Below are 23,884 nucleotides of genomic sequence, written 5' to 3' on the forward strand. Positions count from 1 at the left end.
GAGGTCCATGAGATCAAAATCCAGAGTAATTGGAGGAATTCTGAAGTGTCATGAAGTTGTGTTTAAACAGTACAGAAGAATAAATTCAGTTCAGAGCCTTCACAGTGACATTTATAAATGAAAAAAACCCATGCTGAAAGATTCAATCACAGAACAAACTGTCACAGCTGGGCACCTGTGGTGCCTGCCTGCCTCCCCAGGGGCAGCCTCCCCTGCTGCCTCCCTGCCTCCAGTGGCTCAGCTAGCCTATTGAAAGGAACTGGGCACGACAGTGAGCTGCACTCATAGGCCTGGTGACGAGGTGAAGCTGGGCAGGGATGTGTCTCACTGGGTGTACTCCAGTGGGCACAGCAGATGATGAGGAGCGGGTGGAGGCAGCCATGCTGCGGGGCCGGCCTCACTCTTGGGAGCATGCCTGTGCGTTCCCAAGTGGTCTGGGAGGTGCTTTCCGTTCCTCCTCCAACCTGATGGGGCGCAGGTCCCTGCTTTGCCGGCACCTTAGGGAGCTGAGCTGGAGTGTGGCCAGTGCTGAGACCTGCGTTGCCTGGACTTTACATTGGCTGCATCCAGACTGTGACCTTTCTGGGTTCTTTCTAGAGCTGCTGCATTCTGAAGCTCAGCACACAGCCTGTGCCTGTGCCCTCCCAGTGGCAGGCGGCCCTCGTCTCCTCTCCCTGTGCATCCGAACAAGGATGCACAGTGGACAAACGCTAGAGGTGCAGGGACTGGGCGAGGGACCAAGGCCGGCTGGCCTTTCTTGCCGTGCAGGCTGGAGGGAGGCTGTACTCAGGACGGAGCCCTGGGCCTCTGGAAGGCGGCTGCATGAGGCCCATTGCACACCCTGAAAGGGACCAAGCAGCAGCTTCTAGGGTTTTTTGTTTGATATGGGTCTGGCCAGTTTGTCTAGGCCAGTCCTGAGCTTCCGCACTCAAGCAGTCCTCCCACCTCAGCCTCCCAGTGGCTGGACGACTGGTGTGCCAGTGCCCAGCTGGCACTGGTTTTTGGAATACAGAGAGGTACATGTAATGTAATTACCTTTAGTAATGTAAAAATATGTTTCTACCCTCTTCTTTCTGTTTAACTTGTCAAAAACAGAGGCAAATTTTCTTCTGAATTCTCCCCACCTTGCTGCTTCTCCCCCTGGGAATCACAGCCACTGGGGGAGGCTGGGGGAGGTTAGCCAGGGGTGCTGCAAGGGCCTGTGCGCACTGAGAGGTGTCCTGCAAGGCCAGGCACCCTGGTCTGCTGGCAATCTGCCTCTGGGGCCGAATCTTGCTCAGGGTGGGCAGGCACAGCCTGTGCGCGAGCACGCGGGAGCACCAGCTTTCTGTGTCTGTAGTAACGAGCTGAGCATGAAGACAGACTCCCGCCTGAACCTGCTGGATGATGGAACCCTGATGATCCAGAATACGCAGGAGACGGACCAGGGCATCTACCAGTGCATGGCGAAGAACGTGGCTGGAGAGGTGAAGACACAGGAGGTGACCCTCAGGTACTTTGGGTCTCCAGGTACGTGGAGGGCATTGCCTGCAGGGCCATCCTGACCGTCCACTTCTCCTTCCCTTGCACCCCAGCCCAGTAAAGTAGGAAGTGTTAGTTTCCCGGTGGACACAGGTTTGGTGCTTGAAGTTCCTGAAGCACAGGATCCTACGTGATTCATGAGCAGACTCTGGCCTGAAGTCAGCCCTGAGTCTGAGGATGTGCTGGGACCCTGCAGGCAAAGACCGAGGCTGCAGTGGTCTTGCAGTATTCTGAAATCGCTGCACCGTGATCTACTGAAGGCTGAAGCTGCTATTTCTACCTTTTTCTCCAAAATGTTACCACCCATATTAGTCATGTGCTCCCTGGTTTCTTGTGTCTGTGAATCACATCTGTTACTGGATTCTCTCTCCTTTGCTGTAACATGGAGCAAATCCATTTACCACTGTCAATGCTTGGCGAGTCTTGGACAGCACCCCTGGAAACTGTTACTGGTGTCCTGCAGGACACTGGATGTTCACAGGAAGTGCAATAAACAAAGACCGGAAGTGGCCTCATGTAAATAGGCCAGGTTTTGCAAACAAGCAAGCAGTGAAAAAATAATTGAATTTGGGGCTTGCAGCCTTTCAGATCTGTGATAAGGCTTGTTAGCCCCAAAACACAGGAGAAAAGATCTGTACATGTATGTGCCAGGTTACATGCTATGAGAGTCTCTGTATTAAATTCCTACCAGGGCAATTTCTGCTTGGAAGGGTACGCACAGGTTGGGCTTGGGCGTGCATGGCTATATTTGTCCAGGTGTCCAGGTGGGCTCTTTCGGTTGTGTTCCACCCCACCCACCAGGTGTGAGGGCTCCATTTCCACATGTGCCCGTAGAACACCTGCAGTAACGTATGGATTTTTTTTTTTACAGATTTAGATTTGAAAATTATTACCTCAAAATAGTGTTTATGTTTCTTTTTGTGATGAAATTGATACTTTATAAGGTCTGAATACATGTTAGAAACTACATTTGTTCCAGTGGGTGCTCCAGCCGGTGCAGCCAGACTGGCGTCGTGCCCGTAGAGCAGGCTGAGGTGAGCTCTGGGCAGCGCTGGGCCCCGCGTGGAGGAGCCCCCGCCGCTCCGGGAGGCAGGGCCTGCCCTACCTGGTCCCTGCGTCACTGTTACCTGCAGTTCCTGATGGAACGATCACAGGAAAGTGTGCTCGTACGTTTTGTTCCTTTTGGTTCTTTAGGAGATCACTAGACTGGATGAAGAGCCTCAGCGGAAATTGTCAAGCAAAACAACAGTGAGACTGGAAGAAATTAATTGAGGCTCTCTGTTTGCCACAGCGCGACCTGCTTTTGTGATCCAGCCGCAGAACACAGAGGTGCTGGTGGGAGAGAGCGTCACGCTGGAGTGCAGTGCCACAGGCCACCCTCTGCCCCGGATCTCCTGGACCCGAGGGGACGGCACGCCCCTGCCCGCCGACCCCCGGGTGAACATCACTCCCTCTGGCGGCCTGTACATACAAAACGTGGCTCCGGGTGACGGCGGGCAGTACACCTGCTTTGCATCCAACAGCATCGACAGCATCCAGGCTGCTGCCTTCATCATTGTCCAGGGTGAGCATCCTGCACCCTGCCAGGCCCCTGGCTCTGCAGCCCGCCTGTGTCCGCCCTTTATGCCCCTTGGCTTGCTTTGGTTTTGCCCACAACACTCACCCACTTGTCCAATTGCCTGTGACTCTTGATTGCTGGTTTTCTTCAGCACTGGACTTGGCCTGTGGGCTGCGGTGTGGACAGCCTTCAGCACTGGTGGACATGAATGCATGTGTCCACTGCTGGCCGTCAATCGTGGCACCTCGAAGGCAACTTTCAGTCCTGCCCTGAGGTAGCATCTGAGCTGGAACCCGGGGAGTAGGCAGCTTTAAGATCTTTTCAGTATATTTCCAAATTACTTAGTTGACCCTAAATTGAGTATGAGCTTTTAGATGAGATGCCAAGTGGGGCATCTGTCAGGAAGCCCAGAACAATGCCGAAGAGCGGACTGGATGGCTGGTTCCTTGCCCACGCCTTTTCCTCCAGCCCGTCGTTCCCCTAACAAATTGTGACCCTGTCTCATTTTCTTTGTGCTCAAGGTCATCTGTGGTGGGTTTCCTCTCTTGAGCTTGTCACCTCTGTAGATGGCTCTCACCAGATGCACGGCCCTTAGCATGACTTCCCACTGCACACAACTGCACCGGGGGTTTTTAACCATTGGCAAGTACTAACTTAGATTAGGGAGCAAGCGTCTTTTTGCTGGTCTGCTTGCAAAGCTGAGCTACTCTGTCCTTTGCACTCTGGATACATTGTAGCTGCTTTGCTGGGACCAGTAGCTGTCTGTGATGCTGAGGAAACACCCTCCTCCCAGGTTCCTTCTGCCTTGTCCACTGTGTCCTTCTCTAGCACCTCCCCTTCCACACCTGCTGGTGAACAGGGCACCATGCTGTGTCCTCTGGGCAGTGCTTTTGCCCAGCACTGTGTCTAAATGCCCCTTTACAAATGTCTTTCTCCTGAAGCTCTTCCTCAGTTCACGGTGACTCCTGAGGACAGAGTGGTCATTGAGGGTCAGACAGTTGATTTCCAGTGTGAGGCAACAGGCAACCCGCAGCCTGTCATCGCCTGGACTAAGGGAGGTAAGATGCCAGCCCTGGGCCTGCAGAGCCCACAGCTTTAGGACGAGGAGAAACTGGCTCTGTCAACCTAGCACCTTCCAGACAGGGCTGAGTTGAGGCGGATTGCATGGGGCAGGGTGCTGGGCGAGGGCAAGTGTCATGGTGTCCACAGCACAGATGCCCTGAGGGCGTGTTGGCCTCACGCTGTGAGGCTCTGTCCTTACCGAAGGGTCCCGGGGCGCCTGCCTGCTCCATCATGCATCTTCTCCTTAATCAGAAGCCTCACATCTCAGCATGGGGATGCAGTTCTCTGGGTCACTCATGAGGTGCATGAAAGCAAACAGCCTCAGGCGCACTCTGACACGGAGTGCCCATCGACAGCTCTCCAATCCCTGTCTGGACTCGGGTCCACTCAGCCACATTTGGTAGAGACATAGCCCAGTGGGGTGGGGCTGATGAGGCAGGTGCCCAGGCAGCGTTCCATCCTGGAGCCCAGGGGCGTCCCTCCAGACAGCTGGCCACCCTGGCTTGAACAAAGGGCTGCCATGTCCACTTGTGCCACCAAGGGACCCTGCCCAGGAATACTGAAGAGCAGATTGGGTGGAGGGAGCTCCACACCTACCCCTAGACATTCCTGCCCTGTGGGATCAGACAGGCTTCTCCACAAAGGAATGTGCTGGGCCCCTGTGTGGGGAGCCCTGGCTTCCAAATGGCTGCAGGCCTCCGTCCTTTCCTGTTCTCTCTTCTCAGACATGCTGAAGGTCGGTCCCTCCAGCACCGCAGTCACCACGTAGTCTGGCCCCTTGTCGCTCAGCCTCTCCCCATTATGAGCCCCACTTAGCCCCTTCCTGGGAGTGGCCAGGGACGGGGGCATGTCCGATCCCTCCTGGGCTCACCCCACAGTGTGTGTGGTCTCCCGTGCAGTGCCCAAGGGCATCTTCTGGGTGGATAGATGGCTGGGGCCAGCCCCCGCCCAGGCCAGGTGAAACCCAGCTCCCACGAGGCTGCCGCCTCCAGAGAGAAGCCCCTAATCCCGAGTGCCCCCTCCTGCTTCGCCAGCCCCTGCCGTGTGACCAACGCTCACCCTTGCAGGCAGCCAGCTCTCGGTGGACAGGCGGCACCTGGTGCTGTCATCAGGCACGCTCAGGATCTCAGGGGTGGCCTTGCATGACCAGGGCCAGTACGAGTGCCAGGCCGTCAACATCATCGGCTCCCAGAAGGTGGTGGTGCAGCTGACCGTGCAGCCCCGAGGTAGGCGCCGCGGACTCGGGGGCGTGTTTGGACCCAGCACGGGGAACGTGCTTCCTCCAGCCCACACCGTGGCTGCCACAGAGTCTGCTGCCCGTTCCTCGCGTTCCTTCAGGTCCTGGCAGTGTATTCCCAGGGCCTTTCCCTAGCAGCTCATCCAGGCTCCTTGCTGTTTCTTAGAGAAGCCGGTTCTGAGCTGAAGTAAAGCCCATGGCCTTCCCTCCCGCTGACTGTGACTCTAGGGAAGGGTTCCCCAGCTGCCATGCCTGACAGGTGCTCAGAGAGCACAGGGCTGAGGCTGGCCAGCTCTGTGCAGACCCAGGGGCCCCGGGCACATCACCCTCCTCTGCCCTTCGCCATCTGGCGTGGCTCCCCTGGCCTTTTGGAAGTCTCAGTTTCCTGCTCCTCTGATTAGAGGATGCTCAGCTGCCTCCTCTCCCACCTGGTAGAACCAGCATGGAAAGGTCAGGGAGTGTCTCCAGCACAAAGTCCACTGAGCTGAGGTGGGCCAGGCTGCCCAGGCTGAACCTGCTGGGCACAGAGACGGGGCAGAGGACGGAGGGTGGTTTGGGGCTCTTGGTTTCCCCAAGGAAATCAAATCACAACTAGTGGAGGATCCTGGTGGCCTCTGGGGCCCTCGTCCCTTATCCTCCCACTGGATGGGCCCTGGGCTCTATGGATCTGCCCTTCAAGTCCCTGATTTGCCAGGATTTGGCCTGCTGAGTGAGAGATTGCATGCGATGGTGTCCTGACGGGCACCCAGCCCACCTGGTGGCCCCTCACTTCTCCAGTGAGGATGCTCCAGCCTGGCTCTTCCCCCTGCCCGCGAGCAGTGGGCTCTCTGAGCTCCTGGCCTCGGTGGAACTTGCAACCCAGACCTCGTCCTGCCTGTGGCCTGGGCAGGGGCACTCTGGGCACTGGGTACGGGAAGCCTGGGGGATATTGGAGGACCAAGTTGCTGTCCACCCCATACTGCTGCTCGTGGGGCCCAGGGTGGGGGCAGATGGCCTCCTGTCCCTCTGGCCCCCTTACTCTTCCTGGTTGCCACTGGGAGGCAGGGATGCTTGTCACCCGCGGCCCCTGGGTCAGCGTGACTGAGGCTGGCTTCTGCTCTTCTGAGACCTTCTGGCCCTCGTCTTGCCTTCCAGTCACCCCGGTGTTCACCAGCATTCCCAGCGACCTGACGGTGGAGGTGGGCACCAACGTGCAGCTCCCGTGCAGCTCCCAGGGCGAGCCGCACCCGGCCATCACCTGGAACAAGGTAGGAGCTGGCGCCACCCTTTCTGCAGACTCCCCACAGCAGAAAGAGAGCACGTGCTGTAGGCTTGTGTTGGCGACATCTCGGGAACGTCCTTGCTAGTGAGAACCAAGCGGATGTGGAAGGCCCTCTTTCCATGAAACCCCAGGACTGTAGATCTGCAGCCTCACAGAGAGTAAGGACAGGTCTCCTAGTTATTCCACTCATCGATTTTTTTTTTTTTTTTTTAACTGTTTTTACTCAACCCAATAAAAAATGTTAACTGAACTCCGTGTGGACAGGAAGTGCTCCCTAGGAGATCAGATGGCCACACCAGGCTCCCCTTGGGGGAAGCTCTTAGGCTAACCATGGCCGTTCCCCCTCCAGCTCCCTCGGCCTGCGGCCTTCTGCACGCACACCGGGACTAACACGTGACTTGTCTTTTCTGTCTCCAGGTTGTCCTGGGTCTCACTCAGACACGCTTTTACTCAGAGACAGTCCCAGTACCCCCCACAGTAGCTCGTAGTCCCGGGTAGTTACCACGAGTGTCCCCGCACTCAGGCTCTGTCCCGCCCCAGGATAAGCGTGCGAGGGTCCTGGGGAGTGAGCGGTGGCACCGTCCTTCCAGCCTGCCCGCCTGAGTGCGTTCATCTGCAGTCCTAACCACCCAGCTTCCCAGGAGAATAGCCTTGGCCTCTTAGCCTTGTCGCTGTGACTGTTTTATTGTTTTGCTCCAGGATGGGGTTCAGGTAACGGAAAGTGGAAAGTTTCACATCAGCCCTGAAGGATTTTTGACCATCCATGATGTCGGCACGGCAGACGTGGGTCGCTATGAATGTGTGGCCCGGAACACCATTGGGTATGCCTCGGTCGGCATGGTGCTCAGCGTGAACGGTAAGGGTCCCAGGGAGCTCGGGTCGTGCTCTGCTGTGCTGTCCAGAAGCACAGTGCACAGGCCAGGCCTGTCCTTGCTTCACAGGTCAGTGGTCAGTGGTTGGGGCGTGGCCAACGTGAGCCCCTTGGTTAGCGCTCCTGTTGCCCTGACTCAGCAAGCCCTTGTGGGAGGGTCTCCTGTAGGGCTTCCTCAGTGGTCATCAGGAGCTGCACACCTGCAGGGTGCGGTGTGCAGGCTGTTTGCGAAGAGCAGTGCTGAGGAGGTTCTGTGCCCCCCGCGGCTTCTCGCTGGGTTTGGCGCACATACTCTGACACACCTCCTGTGCATCCCTCACCATCCACCCGGACAGTTCTTCCCTAAGCTGGTTGCTGGCCCTGAATGTGGATCCTGCCCTCTCATATCACGTCTGTGGCCACCGTCCTGCACGCACTGACCCCTTGTCCCTGACTGTCTCCTCATGGGATTTCACGGATCCTGTGGTGCCAGGCACAGCTCCACATTTCCTGTGCTCTCCACCCACCCCTGCCTCTCCAGCCTGCAATGCTGCACTGCAGCTCCTGCCCTTCAGCTTCAGGTCCTCTGAGCCTGTGCCTGCTGGCCGGCCTCCTGCTCAGTGCTCAGGGCCTGGCCTCCTGCTCAGAGCGCTCAGGGCCCAGCCTCCTGCTCAGAGCGCTCAGGGCCTGGCCTCCTGTTCAGAGCGCTCAGGGACTGGCCTCCTGCTCAGAGCGCTCAGGGACTGGCCTCCTGCTCAGAGCGCTCAGGGCCCGGCCTCCTGTTCAGAGCGCTCAGGGACTGGCCTCCTGTTCAGAGTGCTCAGGGACTGGCCTCCTGCTCAGAGCACTCAGGGACTGGCCTCCTGCTCAGAGCACTCAGGGACTGGCCTCCTGCTCAGAGTGCTCGGGGCCATCTGGGAGGACCTGGGTGCAGACGGCCCACCTATGGCCTCTGGCAGGCCCCAGCTCTGCCTTTTCCATTGCTGTTGTGCTGGGTCTTCCTGCGAGGGACAGGGACCACCTGCCTGCCTCCCCACAGAGGTAGGAACACAGTTAGTATCATAAACGTGAACCACAACGGAGGACCCAGTGGCTTTTGCTTTCAACTTTAGAAAGACATTGAAAGCCCCAGTTTTCTCATTGTGTGGGGTTGTGAGATGAGTGTGGAATTAAATAGATGAATCCCATTACCAGAAACCAGGGAGGCTTTTCGATTAGTATCTAGTCTAATATATGATTTAATTTTTTAAAGTTAAAATAATTTAATTTTTATCTTGAAAAACATGTATTACTTTAATGTGAATTAGCTATGTATAAATTTCCATAGTTCTCTTACCCCAAAATGACACTTTACGCATTTTTAATGAATTTCCTTTCTCTTTAAAAGAAAAGATGTAGAAGCTTTTAGATTCTTTTTCTGTGACCATCAGAGAAAACACAACTTGCACTGTTGATAACAATGAAATATCAATCATAAATACGGAAGGCACTTCTGCCTCATTGCCGGTTGGCTTGACGATATCAGACGCGCACACGTGAGCATGGCCTCTTTGGGTTTGGCCCAGGCAGAGTTCTCAGGCTACCCGAGTGGGAAACGTGTGAGCTTCTGAGCTGTGCAGCACGGCTGGTGTCTTGCGTGGTGTGTGTGCTGCTGTGCTGGGGTGGTCAGCTCTGCCCAGTCCAGGTGCCAGGTGACAGTGAATGGAGGCTGGGCTGGGAGGCTCTGAGCAGGGCCAGTCCCTGGGCCTCGCCCTGCTGCACTGGGGTTTCCAGTCCAGGCGCTTGGGAAGCCCCCAGAAGGGCCCGCAGGGTAGAGCTGTGGGTGTCCTCCTCAGAGACCACTGTGCCGTGGGCAAGGCTCATCACTGCAGGAGTGCAGTGCAAGAGTCCAAGTGAGCGCCTCACCCGCAGGCACTGGCAGCCGTGGAGATGCCGGTCAGCTCCTGGCCCACTGCCCAGAGCCATCTCACAGGCCAGCAGTGCCTGCAGCAGTCAGGGTGATTGGCGGGCCAGACGAGCTCTTTGTACCATTTTCAGTAAAAGAGAGACGAGACCACGGAGGCCAGTTGGGGAGGGGAGGATCAGGGCCCTGTTTGAACAGTGAGCCGACAGCGGGAGCAGGCTCTTCGCATGGATCAGTCTGGAGCCCCAGGGGGAGATCGGTGCTGACGGCAAGAACGGGAGGCGTTAAATCCTGGGAGTAGGCAAGGTCGCCAGGAGCTCGTGCTGGAGAACACAGGATAGGCACTACGTCTGGGCTGCCCCAGCAGCCGGCCGTCGGGAGGGAGGGAAAAACTGGTAAGATGACACCCCAGACTGACCAGTGAAAAGATGGCATCAGAGAACAAAGATCACGCGTGGGATCGTGCGCACCTGTCGGTCAAAAGGAAGACAGCAAAGGGGGTTGCTGGGGCCTCGGGTGCACCCGAGGTGCAGGGAGGAGGAGGGGAGGAGGAGGCCAGGGGTCCCCTGCGGGAGGAGTGCGTCTCTGGGCCTGGCGAAGGAAGCACCAGTGGGTCCTTTCCAGCTGAGAGCAAGTCCGAGAGCTGGTGGGCGAAGGGCAGCCTGGCCCTGGGCTGCTGAGTCCACAGTCGGGCACTGCAGGAGCTGTGACGTGCGGGGTCACAGCCAGGCAAAGCCCACTTGCCAGCACCTCAGCAGAGAACTCAGTGCGTTGCGGCCCAGGTTGTGCTGTGTGGTGTTACTACAGACTGTGTGCTATGCTTAGTGTGGTGTGTGGTGTCCAGGGAAACAACGTCGCGAGACACGGCGTCCAGACGTGGTTTTGTGAGTCACACGTGTGGGTTCCTGGCAACCTGTGACTTTGTGTTTCCCAGTTCCTGACGTCAGTCGAAACGGGGACCCGTTTGTTGCCACCTCCATTGTGGAAGCGATCGCTACTGTGGACAGGGCCATCAACTCCACGCGGACACACTTGTTTGACAGGTACGGGTCGGGTGGTGCTGGTCATGGGTCACCAGGCTCTGCCCTGTCTTGTCCCAAGAGAAACAATTTAAGTCACGGAGAGCATGGGCTCTGACTTGGGGTCGGGGCACACGGGGCGCGTCCTTTCCTACTGGAGTCTCGACTCTGACCCTCAACAGAACATCCCATGAGACTCCGTCACTGCTGAATGAGTTGGCCTGACTGGGCCCTCAAGGCAGCCGGGGTCCGCGCTGCCGATCTAGGCTCTCCTCTGCACCCTGACTGAAAGGCCGTGTCTGCCCCCGCTCCTGAGCTTACTAACGGTCTGTTTTCAGTGTCTCTTGCTCCTTGTCTGTCTGTCCCTGTCTCTCGCCTTCCTCTTTGGATGAGAAAGGTACAGTACCCCTGTTGTCTGAGTAGCCGTAGAGACTCAGCAGCCTCAGCTGGCGGGTTCTGGTGGGTGGGCTCCAGCACACTGCATCTCATGGCTCCTCTCCCCGCCAGCCGTCCTCGTTCTCCAAACGACCTGCTGGCCCTGTTCCGCTACCCGAGGGACCCGTACACGGTGGGACAAGCCCGAGCAGGGGAGATATTCGAGCGGACCCTGCAGCTCATCCAGGAGCACGTGCAGCACGGCCTGATGGTCGACCTGAACGGAACAAGTCAGTACCCACCCATCCCCCCAGCAGACCCCACCCCCACGAGCCCGGCCCTGAGGGCTGGCACCTGTCGGGGGCAAGTCCCAGTGGTGCTGGAGCCAGGGCCCGGCTGCGCTCACAGGGCTGGGGCCTGCTTTGGACCCGCGGGGGCTCTTGTGTGCAGACCCTCCCACGCCGCCCGCACCAGCTGCTGCCCTGTGAGCGGGACGAACCTCGGGTGCCAGGGGCTCAAGCTTAGGGTGTGTGGCGTGGCGGGTCAGTGCTGCCGTGCCCACATGTGGGGCCGTGCCCGGCCGGGGTGGATGACGGGGTGTGGCCTGCACTGTCTGCCCGCCGTGGCCTTCGGCAGCGCTAGAGCGTCAGCAGCGGTCCTTTGGTGGTGCCCACTGTCCTCACCAGCACAGAAGGAGGCCTGGGAGGGCCGTCGGCGCTGCTCAGCCACTTCCTGGGGCTTCTGCATTTCCATACGCTTTCTTTTAATGATCACCGCAAAATGGCGACTCAGCGTGGAGTGAGGTCTCAGGCACTTCTGTTGGGAGCTGGGTGACAGTGGGCGGTCCTATCCTGTTCTGTCCTGAGCGGAAGCTTCTAGACACTGCCTCATGGCCCAAAGAGGGCCACTCCTGCCTCCCTGTCCTCGGGCCTCCAGCCTTGCTGTCGGAGGCCCGGGAGCAGCCAGCTCTTCGTGGTGGGACTCCAGGCCCATTCCCTCCCAGTGTGTCTGGGCCCTTCTGCTCGCCGGGCGCAACGCCAGCCTGGGGTGGGTGCAGCGAGGCCGTGTGTTCTGGGGATGTTCCCCGGACCTCTCCCAGGCTCAGGCATGGTTCCTCTGTGGCACAAGGGCAGAGAGCACAGGAGGAAGTTGCTAGATGTCACTGCTTGCTGCTTCCTGCTTTTCTCTGGGTGTGCTGGTTCAGTCCTTAACCCTCGCCTTGAACTCTGAGGGCCCTTGAGCCCCTGCGGTCCTGCAGGATCAGCCCTAGGGAGGCTGGCTGCAAATCTGCTGTTCAGAACTGCTCGACTCCCATGCCAGCTTCACATATCTTCGTGCTCATTAGAGACAGACCTGGAAAGGCACAAACCCACAGCACCCAGCAGCCCCACCACACTGGCCTTCTCCCTGAATGGCTGCCAGAGCTGCTCATGCATCTGCCTCACCCGTCCATCCTGCAGGCTGGTCAGGGCGCATGCTCTACACCAGCACCTCCAGGTTTGGGGATATGGCAACTTGAAAGAAAAGAAAGCCTCAGCCCCAAAGTCCCAGCACTGCAGATAAGCACAGGTGCTGAGCCAGGAGACCGGCCACAGGGAGTAGTGCAGGGCACCAGGCAGTCCTGGGGTGGGTGTCCTCTCCAGGGACCCCAAAGAAGAGAGACCTTCTGGGGTGAGGGGACAGCAGGTGCCCAGGCTGAGAAGCAGAATGTGGGCTGGGCAGGGCAGTGTGGCTAGAGCAGGGGACAGTGCAGGGAGAAGGGTGGGAGGGTGTTGCCTACCAGAAAGGGGCTCAGAGCCACCAGGTCTGCTAGCAGAGAAATGGGATCATCTTCCACTCTGGTGCCCATCATGGGTGGCGGACTCAGGGAGCCCAGCCTGAGAGGCCGAGCGGGGACTCTGCTGCCTGCCGGGACTGCCAGGACGTCTGCCTGTGGTCAGCGCTATTGGAAAGAGCGAGGGGGCTCCGGCAAGCCCGAGGCCCCGCTGCGCCAATGTCGGAAGGAAGGCTTCCCTTCTTGGCTCTTTGCTGCTTTGGTGCTTCTGAGATTCGAGAGTGAGGGTTTTCTGAGATGTCCCTAGAGTAGCTGTGAGAACAGCCAGACGCTTCCTTTGTGGTTTGCTCTGCAGGAGGCGAGCACGGCAGAGCTGCTGGTGGCAGAGGTGGGGGGCTGCAGGTCGGGGGATCTGGGCTGCAGAGCTGCTGGTGGCAGAGGTGGGGAGGCTGCAGGTCGGGGGATCCAGGCTGTAGAGCTGCTGGTGGCAGAGGTGGGAGGCTGCAGGTCGGGGGATCCAGGCTGCAGAGCTGCTGGTGGCAGAGGTGGGGAGGCTGCAGGTCGTGGGATCCGGGCTGTGTTGCCCATCACTTTCCCCGGGCACCGGGGTTTCCAATGGCTCCTCCCCTCCCAGCCTGGGAAGCCTCCCATCCCGGTTCCTTTATGTTCTCACTGTGTGTTCTGGTGTGTTCTGGGTGCCATTTCCTACAGACACCAGCATCTTGTTTTCTCTAAAGCTGCGTGGACACCACCTGGAGAGCTGGAAACAGGGAGTCCCGGCTTTTGCTTAGCAGTGTGTGCATTCTGCATCCATGTGTCTGGACACGTGCATGTGTGCACAAGTGAGCAAGTGCTGCCCATGCCAGTGTGTCTTGACAGGTGTGTCAGTGTGTGAGCATGTGCACACCTGTAAGCAAGAGCATTTGCCTCACAAGATGCATGTCCACGCCTATAATCTCATCAGCTCAGGAGGCTGAGGCAGGAGGATGGCAAGTGCAAGGCCAGCCTCAGCAACTTAGCAAGACTCTAGCAACTTACCAAGACCCTGTCTCAAACAGTGAAAAGGACTGGGGATGTGTGTGACCCAGTGGTTAGTGCCACTGGATTTAAACCATGTTACCAAAACAAACAAAAAAGTGCATGCCTGTGTCAGTGTGTCAGAATGTGTGTGTGTGTGTGCACGCACGCGCACACAAGAGTGTGTCCTGTGCAGTGTCTGGATATGTGCAGGTGGGTGTGTGAGCACCCCTGTGAGCACGTGTATCCAAGTGTGCTGTGTGTATAGACTTGTGCACAGCTTTCTGGGCCGGTCCCGGGAACACTCTGGGGAGAGGTGCATTGGGAAAGATGGTGGTCTGGCCGTGGCTCTTCGGGCAGTGTTTGGGGAAGTGCGCTCCGAGTGACCCCAGGGTGCCTGGCGGAAGTCTTGCGGGGAAGACTGGGACCCTTGGGAGGAGCAGTCACTTTTGCGAGCCTGTTCTGGTCAGCAAGCCTGGACTCTTCTGCCACTGGGAGGTGGGCTGGAGGTCCCTGAGAGGCCGGTGACCTGCTGGAGCCGGCACCTAGACCAGAAGGAGGGCCACGGGCGCTAGGGCTCCTCCAGGAGGAGGCGCTCGGAATCGAGGCCGCATCGTGAGACTCTGGCTCAGGATCCAGAGCAGTGGACAGGAGGGCGTGGGTCCTGGAGCCTTCGGAGGCTTCAGCATGGAAAGTGGAGGTGGCCGTTGACAGGACTTGGGGCCACAAACAGTGAGGCCTCCGGGTGTGCAGTGAGGGACCTGAGGAAATGGCCCTGCCCAGGTTCGGTGGCTGTGGGGTGTGTTTCCTGAAGTTGGGCCACGTGGGGAGAAGAGGGAGAACAGGAGGGTGCCTGGGTCCCTCAGGTGCCCGTGTCCAGGCCCTGTGAGCCTCACCACGGTGGGGCTGGGAAGGAGGCGTGAGGCCCATTGGTTGCGGGGGCTTCATGACCAGGAGCAGCAGGGGCATCAGGCCGAGTTCTGCCTAAAGGCCAGCGGGCACGTGGGGGCTGCCAGGGACCACGTGCCCTTGGGAAGCAAGTGCTGTGTGTGTTGCAGGTTACCACTACAACGACCTGGTGTCCCCGCAGTACCTGAGCCTCATCGCCAACCTGTCGGGCTGCACCGCCCACCGGCGCGTGAACAACTGCTCCGACATGTGCTTCCACCAGAAGTACAGGACGCACGACGGCACCTGCAACAACCTGCAGCACCCCATGTGGGGCGCCTCGCTCACCGCCTTCGAGCGCCTGCTGAAGGCCGTGTATGAGAACGGCTTCAACACGCCCCGCGGCATCAATCCCCAGCGGCTGTACAACGGGCACGTGCTGCCCATGCCCCGCCTGGTGTCCACCACCCTGATCGGCACCGAGGCAGTCACGGCCGACGACCAGTTCACGCACATGCTGATGCAGTGGGGCCAGTTCCTAGACCATGACCTGGACTCCACAGTGGTGGCCCTGAGCCAGGCCCGCTTCTCCGACGGGCAGCACTGCAGCTCCGCGTGCAGCAACGACCCGCCCTGCTTCTCGGTCATGATCCCGCCCAACGACCCGCGTGTGCGCAGTGGGGCACGCTGCATGTTCTTCGTGCGCTCCAGCCCCGTGTGCGGCAGCGGCATGACCTCCCTGCTCATGAACTCTGTGTACCCGCGGGAGCAGATCAACCAGCTCACCTCCTACATTGACGCCTCCAACGTGTACGGCAGCTCGGACCACGAGGCCCGCAGCATCCGGGACCTGGCCAGCCACCGCGGCCTGCTGCGGCAGGGCATCGTGCAGCGCTCCGGGAAGCCCCTGCTGCCCTTCGCCACGGGGCCCCCCACCGAGTGCATGCGGGACGAGAACGAGAGCCCCATCCCTTGCTTCCTGGCCGGGGACCACCGCGCCAACGAGCAGCTGGGCCTGACCAGCATGCACACGCTGTGGTTCCGCGAGCACAACCGCATCGCCACGGAGCTGCTTAAGCTGAACCCGCACTGGGACGGGGACACCATCTACCACGAGACCCGCAAGATCGTGGGGGCAGAGATCCAGCACATCACCTACCAGCACTGGCTGCCCAAGGTCATGGGGGAGGTGGGCATGAAGATGCTGGGCGAGTACCGCGGCTACGACCCCAGCGTCAACGCCGGCATCTTCAACGCCTTCGCCACCGCGGCCTTCCGGTTCGGCCACACGCTGATCAACCCCGTGCTCCAGCGGCTGGACGACAGCTTCCGGCCCATCGCACAGGGCCACGTCCCGCTCCACAAGGCCTTCTTCTCGCCCTTCCGCATCGTGAACGAGGGGGGCATCGACCCGCTTCTAAGGGGGCTCTTCGGGGTGGCGGGGAAGATGCGCGTGCCCTCCCAGCTGCTGAACACGGAGCTCACGGAGAGACTCTTCTCCATGGCGCACACTGTGGCCCTCGACCTGGCTGCCATCAACATCCAGCGTGGCCGGGACCATGGCATCCCACCCTACCACGACTACAGGGTCTACTGCAACCTGTCCGCCGCCCACACCTTCGAGGACCTGAAGAACGAGATCAAGAATCCTGAGATCCGCGAGAAGCTGAGAAGGTGAGTTCCGGAAGCCGCTGCTGTGCTCCTATGGGCACCAGCGTGACTGTCCATGGGCTGTGCCACTGCCGTGTGTGGTGGCAATCGGGCAGTGTAGTGGCCGCCAAGGCCAGGGCGTGAGGGCAGAGCCACTGCCGTGTGTGGTGGCAATCGGGCAGTGTAGTGGCCGCCAAGGCCAGGGCATGAGGGCAGAGCCACTGCCCTGTGTGGTGCAATCGGAGAGCGTAGTGGCCACCAAGGCCGGGGCGTGAGGGCAGAGCCACTGCCCTGTGTGGTGCAGTTGGAGAGCGTAGTGGCCGCCAAGGCCGGGGCGTGAGGGCAGAGCCACTGCCGTGTGTGGTGCAATCGGAGAGCGTAGTGGCCACCAAGGCCGGGGCGTGAGGGCAGAGCCACTGCCGTGTGTGGTGCAATCGGAGAGCGTAGTGGCCGCCAAGGCCGGGGCGTGAGGGCAGAGCCACTGCCGTGTGTGGTGCAATCGGAGAGCGTAGTGGCCGCCAAGGCCGGGGCGTGAGGGCAGAGCCACTGCCGTGTGTGGTGCAGTTGGAGAGCGTAGTGGCCGCCAAGGCCGGGGCGTGAGGGCAGAGCCACTGCCGTGTGTGGTGCAGTTGGAGAGCGTAGTGGCCGCCAAGGCCGGGGCGTGAGGGCAGAGCCACTGCCGTGTGTGGTGCAGTCGGAGAGCGTAGTGGCCGCCAAGGCCGGGGCGTGAGGGCAGAGCCACTGCCGTGTGTGGTGCAATCGGAGAGCGTAGTGGCCGCCAAGGCCGGGGCGTGAGGGCAGAGCGTACTCAGGTGAGCTTCACTGAGCCAGGTGAGCTCACAGTTGTGCTGGCCAAGTGGGCTGGACTGAAGGAACCGTTTGCCCTAGAATGTTCCAGAACTGAGGTTGTGCTGAGGGACAAGGCAGGATTTGACCTGCAGCCCCTCCATGTGCCAGGGACCCACCCCACAGGTCCACCCTCTGAGCAGCAGCTGCCAGGGTACATGGGGCCACCAGATAGGCCTTCGCCTGGGGACAGGAAGCTGGTGGGTTCGGGCACCTCCGAGCACTCGGGACGGTAGATGGCAGTCTCACAGGGAAAGCAGAGGCCTCCATGCCGCCCAGGCCTGGGGTCTGGTGGCCTGACCTACATCGGGCTCCTCTGGACCGTCCCCTGTGATGGGGGACCCGTTAGACTTCCGGTGAGAGCCGCTCAGAAGCCCCGGTCCCCCTCGCTCAGCCACTCCTGCAGCCGTGTCCTTCATACCAAGTCACTCGCACTCGAACCGTGTGGACAGGAACGTGATCCCTCATGGCAGGTTTTCCGCCATGAGCCTCTGCGGTCCTTGGGCTTAGGAACGAAGGCCTGCCTGGGCATCTGCCAGCTCCCTTATGAGGGTCAGCAGGGCGTTGCTTTCTGCCTGACCCCAGCCGGCCTCCAGCCCACCCCACCCTCAGTGAGAGCCCCGGAGATGACCTGCACCTTCCAGGAGGGGAGGACTGACCACCAGGCGTGGAGTCAGCAGGTGCTGCCCTGGTAAATCTCCGTGGTTGTGATGGTGGAGTCACCAGCGCAGGGAGAGGCTTGGCTCTCCACCCTGCTGTGACTCCTCTCCGCGTTGCTTACCTGGGGCTTCAGCGCACCGTGGAACTTCCTAGGTGTGTGACCTCCTTTGCTCTTGCCCAGACCGCCCGATTTCTCCCCAGTGACCCCAGTCCATGGCTGTGAGGACGTCTCGAGGCCACTGCCCATTGGAGGCCCTGGGCTGGTGCACACAGAGCCGCTGGCCAGGGTGTGAGAGACCATCCTCGTGCTCCTCCCCTGGGCCTCTTCTGGAAGGGGAAGTGGCCCGCAGCAGGAGAGTTCCCATGGTGAAAGACCAGGACTGAGAGCCCGGTCCCAGCACTCATGGGCACCGAGCCTGTCCACTGTGCGGCTCCCAGCGGGCGACATCATGTGGGCAGTCAGGTGGGTGCAGGGCAGGCTGAGCCTGGGCTCCCCCTGCCCTGTGCCCTGCAGTGGGGGCTCCACTGGCAGCGTGCCTGAGCAGTGGGTCCCTTGGGCTGTCCCTGGACAGTGGAGCAGATGGGAAGAGGACAGACCAGGAGGGAGTGTGTCCTCTGGGGAAGTCTGCAGGCAGCTGGCGGCGCCACTGTACCCTGTCCAGCACAGACCCATCACCCCCTGGGTTCTTCTGAGAAGCAGCTTCCCACTGAGGTACTGGACCTAGACGTCCAGGGAGCGTGTCACTGGATGCAGAATAGAGCCAGTAGCTGTGTTCTGCAGACCCCTGGTTGCTGGGGCTGGAGCAGATGGTGTGATCGGGGGAGCCAGCCCGCATGACTTGTTGATCAGCAGCAGATGACCTGTCCTTCCTGAGCTCTTTGGGAAACACAGACCTTCAGGACTCCCGTGGAGCCTGGAACCAAGGCTCCCTATTGACCAGTGGAGCCTTTGAGAATCCTGAAAGACTTGACTGTGAATGATTTGTAGAAGTTGTCAGTTTTTGTGTGTAAGCCAGTACTTCTGAGGAATTGGAAGAATCTGCTAAAGAAGTCTGTTCTTCAACACTTAAACCTCCTCTTAGTGCTTTGCCATCTTGTTGGCAAGCATTTTCTTTATGGCAGAAACATTTCAAATGTATGGTAGAATGCTTTTCCATTCTGTCAGAAATGTGGCTGTGGCTGTACGTTGGTCATTGCCCGTGCACTGGTGGACAAGGCCTGAAGGGCATTTTCGGATGCTGTTTTCCCTGCAGAGCAGGAGGGGGTATGGTTTAATGTTCTCTCTTGTGCTTTCTTGGCTTTTCCAAATCTTTCATAGATAAGTAAGTGCATGTACACGCTACACCCATAAAACAGAAAGTGGGAAGAGGTCTTTGAAGTATAATGGATAAATGTTTCAAAGAAAATAAAGGTGAATTTTGTTTGTCAAGTATACTTCTGAATAGTGTGAAGTAGTAAAGGAAATCAGTGAGGACTTTCACATCCGCTGTGTTCTGCCACGTGAGTCTCCCTAGGTAAGAGAAGTTCTGCTTCTGTGTTGCAGACTGTACGGCTCCACACTCAACATCGACCTGTTCCCAGCCCTCATGGTGGAGGACCTGGTTCCTGGCAGCCGCCTTGGGCCCACCCTGATGTGCCTGCTCAGTACACAGTTCCGGCGCCTGCGAGATGGGGACAGGTGAGCACAGATGGGCTGCAGGGCCTGCCATGACAACCAGAGACCAGAGACCCTGTCCTTGCTGAGAAGGAAGAGGCTCAGCCGTGGTGGGCCTGTGGGAAGCTCCCTGCCTGCCTGGGGCAGGCCTCCATCACTTAATCTAGCACACCTGGCCAGGTGCCCTGGGTCCCCTGACTCGAGGATTCTGTGGGGCCTCCATCACCTTAGTCCAGCACACCTGGCCAGGTGCCCTGGGTCCCCTGACTCGAGGATTCTGTGGGGCCTCTATCACCTTAGTCCAGCACACCTGGCCAGGTGCCATCAGTCCCCTGACTCAAGAGGATTCTGTGGGGCCTCCACCACCTCAGTCCAGCATAGCTGGTCAGGTGCCCTGGGTCCCCTGACTCAAAAGGATTCTGTGGAGCCTCCACCACCTCAGTCCAGCACACCTGGCCAGGTGCCCTGGGTCCCCCGTCTGAGGAGAGCGTTTTGGCTCCTGGAAGCCCGGGGCTGACCCATGCTGACCAGCCACTGTGGACCTAGAGTGCTGCACTTCTGGCAGGACCTCTTGCACGTTCGGCTGGCGTTGCGAGTGTCTTGGATGCCTGGGCAGGGGCTGTCCCTCCCGGCTAGGAGTCACTCAGCAGATGCACCGAATGTCTGTGTGGTGGCCTGTCCCATTGCTGCCCGGGGAGCTGCAGGCTGCTCCTGTGTCCCCAGGTTTTGCTTCTGCCTCTTTGTCCGGGAGGAGTGACTCTCTTCCTAATGCTGCTGGTGGCATCTCACTGCTGCTGGAGGAACGGTTACCTGACTGCGGGGTCTCAGGGGTCCTGCCTGCCCTGACCTCGCTGTCTCTCCACGATGCAGGTTGTGGTACGAGAACCCGGGGGTGTTCTCCCCCGCCCAGCTGACGCAGCTCAAGCAGACCTCCCTGGCCAGGGTCCTCTGCGACAACTCAGACAACATCACCCGCGTGCCGGGGGACGTGTTCAGGGTGGCGGAGTTCCCGCACGGCTATAGCAGCTGCGAGGACATCCCCCGCGTGGACCTGCGGGTGTGGCAGGACTGCTGTGAAGGTGCGTCAGGGGCAGCGCTGCCCGCCCCTCCTGCAGTGTCCAGTGTCGGGTGCCCAGGGCAGGCCTACAGCCTGGGGGGGGGCATGGCACGGGCGGGGCAGCTGCGGCCTGTCTGCCTCGTGCTCACTGTCCCACACGTCCGGGATGCCCCTGGAGGGCTGCCTATGCCCAGCGAGGCCTGGCAGCCGCTCTCCTGGCCTCAGTGCCATCGGGTCGCAGCCACTCGAGATCAGGAGGCCACGCAGCACAGTCTCCCGGCAGACCTCAGGAGCAGGAGCACAGGACGAAATAACAACCCGCAGGCAGCACGCGCGGTCGTGGCCCCTGCAGGCTCTGTGCTGGGCAGGCTGGCCCTGGGACGTGTGCACAGGTGTGCTGCAGGCTTGGCCTCAGCCGACCTCACAGTGGCCACAGCTCCACGGGATCCCTGGGCCTTGTGTCCACAGTGACTGCAGCACTGTGAGAGAAGCACAAGACAGCTTCCAGCACACTGAGGGGGGGGCTGAGTCCCCAAAACCACCATGTTCAGGTTTTCTGAACAGAGCCCTCGGCAAGAACCCAGCCTTGGAGCAGATGGGGAAGGGTGTGCGGGAGCACCGAGCTCTCTGGGGTGTGCACCTGGGTGTGCAGGGTGCGGTAGCACGCGTGGGAAGGGCCACATGCCTGAACACCTCGGCCGAGAGGCCCCTCACCAGGGTCTGTGAGCCCTGGGAGGAGGGTGCCAGGGCCTGTCCTGCCAGCCTCCAGCCTGGCCCTTCCCACCCACAAGGCACTGCCAGCCACGTGCACAGAGCGGCCACCCTCTTCATCGCCGCCTCCTCGGAATGCATTCCTAGGTCCCTCTCATGGTCAGCCCTGATTCCTTTTCTCTAGTTTGAGTGCACTTTGGGCTTTTTCAGACTGTGAGCAAAGCCTCATAGAATGCCAAAGCTGGGGACCTTCAGAGCCCAGCCTCTGGGCCCTGCTGAGGAACAGGCTGGAAGGACTGAGGGTCTGGCCAGCCCTGCCCTCACGGAGCCCATGCAGCAGGTGGGCTCAGGAGGGACACAGAGTTCAGAAACTCCTCCTCCTCCCCCTCCTGCTTCCCGAAGCACAGGTGCAGCAGGTGTTAGGTCCCCAAGTGTTGAGCTGGGTCTCCGGCAGATCCTCAGTCTCTGTGTGGTGAGTGTGTGATCTGATTTCCTGTCTCCTCCACACACACACACACATGATGGCACACATGCCTACATGCATGTGGTGGGACACTTCACCTGCACAGAACGCTGTGCTTGCTGTGGGCCTGGTTTTCCAGGTCACACATTCGCCCTGTCACATCTGCTGGGGACCTTCCTTCTTTCTGTTGTGTGTCCTAGCCGTTCCAGCTTAAATGCTTCTGCGTGAGTACAGCAGAGAAACTCCTTCTGTTGGTTCTGTCGAGAGCCGTGGGAGAAGCTGGCTCTTCCTGCTCTCAGGTGCAGGGACTCTACTCTGTGCCCTGATAACCTCAGCAGGCCCTCTGGCCTCCTGAGCAGCAACGGAGCCAGCCATCTGCCCTCCGCTGAAGACCCAGCCTGGCTGTGCCCAGTGCTGTACGGTCCTGTGGGACCCTGCTCTCCACGGGGCACACCTGGTTCTGACACTTTCCCCCTTAAAATAGTGGGCTCTGCCCTGGACCAGCTTAAAATGCTTTGTAAGTTTATCTGTTTTCATTTTAACCCAAAAGCCATATCTAAACTATAGCAGAAAAAGAAAAAGAAAGAATTGAAGTTTGACAGGCCAAACAGCTGCTATTTTTATTGGTTCAACTTTCAAAAAAGGCACCTGTTGAGCACATTCTCTGGGCTGTGACCCAGTCCTGTCAGCCCCGAGGGTGCCCCCTGTGCCCCCTGTGCCCCTGGAAACCCTGAGAAGCTGCTTCTAGGTGGCAGGTTGCTGGTCCTCTTGACCAGAAGTAGCAGTTGCAACTTATTTGTGGGGATTGAAGAGTTTTTGGGAAAAACACAAACAGGCATGTGAACACAGATGCACGCACATGCACACGCAGAGGCCCATGCGTACACACGTGCACACATGCACACCCATATGCTCATTGGCACTGAGCATTCTGAAGTCCTTTGGAGTCGTTGCAGTGAGCTTGGGGACAGGCTGAAGAGCTCCCTCGGCACTGGCTTCACCCGTCACCAACATCTCGCCCTACCCCACCCCTCTGTCACTTCATGTCTGTGTGCACGTATGCACACCCGCATGCACAGATAACTACAATGTGTACGTTTTTCTCTGTTAGCCCAGAAAATTATAGGCATGACACCACCTTGCTTCTAGCAGTTTAAGTGTACATTGTCGAAATTGGGACGTATTCGTGAGTGAAACATCGGTATGTGATTTACAGTTCGTTCAGATTTCACATCGGTTCCACTCATGTCCCGTGCTGTCCTCCACGCTGGTTTGCATCTGGGTATCAGATTCTGCCCAGGACTGTGACTTACCTCTCCCCTGTCTTCACCTCCTCTGTTGCTTGGCATTTGCCTCTGAGGGGCGCATCTGATGTTTTCCTCTAGGTTGGGCCCAATGACAGGCCAGCAGGGCTGTGTTCTGCCTGGTGTGCGGCATCAGGACTCACTGGGGACTTGCGTCTCCACTCGAAGGTCATGTTGGTGTTTGGCCAAATGAAGCGTCTCCTCCTCCACAGCCCCCTAGGCCCCTGGGCAGAGGTGCGTGCCCAGCAGGCTGGCGCTCCTGGGTGTGGCAGGTTTCGGGATGGATTCTGGTTCTGAGCCCAGGCTCTCCTGCTTACCCTGACTGTCCCAGTCCTTCACCTGTGTCCACTCTATTGCTGCACCGGCCACACTGGGGCCAACAAGCCGGGCAGCTCCTGCCTTGTGAGCCAGCTGAAGTGGAGCCCAGAGCCCACGCAGCATGGCCCAGGCCTGCCCTGTGCACCAGCAAGCCCGAGGGAGTCTTCCGGGGCTCTCAGGTGGGCCACAGGGCCCTTCCCTGGGCACTGACCCCACGGTGCTTGTGACTGGGGGCGACCCTGCCTTCTTCGGCCACACTGGGGACTCTGCAGGGACCCACCCAAACTCCCAGTCTGCCAAGGAGAGGAGGGCCTGAGAGACTCACCTGGCCTTGCTCTAGTGTGGGGCCTGCCTAGCCTCCAGACGTGGAATCTGGGTGGGAATAGGCTCCGTCAGGGCTGGGCTCCAGGAAGGGACAGGGCTGACAGGGCCGGGCCACGTGGGTCTGGTTTATTTATCTGGGCCATCTTGGCCATCTCAGAGACTTAGCTCGGCCGCGCTCCAAGGTGATTGGCAGGCAGAGTGCCGTGGGGTGGGTCGGCCTTCCGGGCCTGGCCAGATGCTCAGTGGTTAGTGCTGGGACACCTTGCAGAGCACTGGGGTTTTCCTCAGTGGTGCTGTGTGGGCAGAAACGGGCCTTGACTCCATCTTGAAGAACATGGCCAGAACGCAACCACCACCTGGGACAGGGACTGGAGCCGGTCTCGCCGCCCCGGTCTCACCCTTGTGGGCCTTGATCTCGTACCCTTCCTGCCC

The 23,884-nt window shown here is 59.3% G+C and overlaps 1 protein-coding gene across 2 annotated transcripts in view; it reads left to right on the forward strand.

Annotated features, from left to right (window-relative positions):
• Positions 1-23,884, forward strand: part of PXDN (peroxidasin) — a 76,408-nt gene that overhangs the window by 47,237 nt on the left and 5,287 nt on the right. For both annotated transcript variants that reach the window (XM_079110555.1, XM_079110556.1), the window contains 11 exons: positions 1,340-1,509; positions 2,813-3,085; positions 4,021-4,137; positions 5,209-5,367; positions 6,513-6,625; positions 7,339-7,495; positions 10,327-10,435; positions 10,919-11,076; positions 14,636-16,139; positions 19,165-19,299; positions 20,146-20,354. In XM_079110555.1, the coding sequence (XP_078966681.1) occupies positions 1,340-1,509; positions 2,813-3,085; positions 4,021-4,137; positions 5,209-5,367; positions 6,513-6,625; positions 7,339-7,495; positions 10,327-10,435; positions 10,919-11,076; positions 14,636-16,139; positions 19,165-19,299; positions 20,146-20,354 (3,104 nt within the window). The remainder of the gene's footprint in view (positions 1-1,339; positions 1,510-2,812; positions 3,086-4,020; positions 4,138-5,208; positions 5,368-6,512; positions 6,626-7,338; positions 7,496-10,326; positions 10,436-10,918; positions 11,077-14,635; positions 16,140-19,164; positions 19,300-20,145; positions 20,355-23,884) is intronic.

The sequence above is a fragment of the Sciurus vulgaris genome (assembly GCF_902686455.1).
Source record: "Sciurus vulgaris genome assembly, chromosome: 14".
Classification (NCBI taxonomy): Eukaryota; Metazoa; Chordata; class Mammalia; order Rodentia; family Sciuridae; genus Sciurus; species Sciurus vulgaris.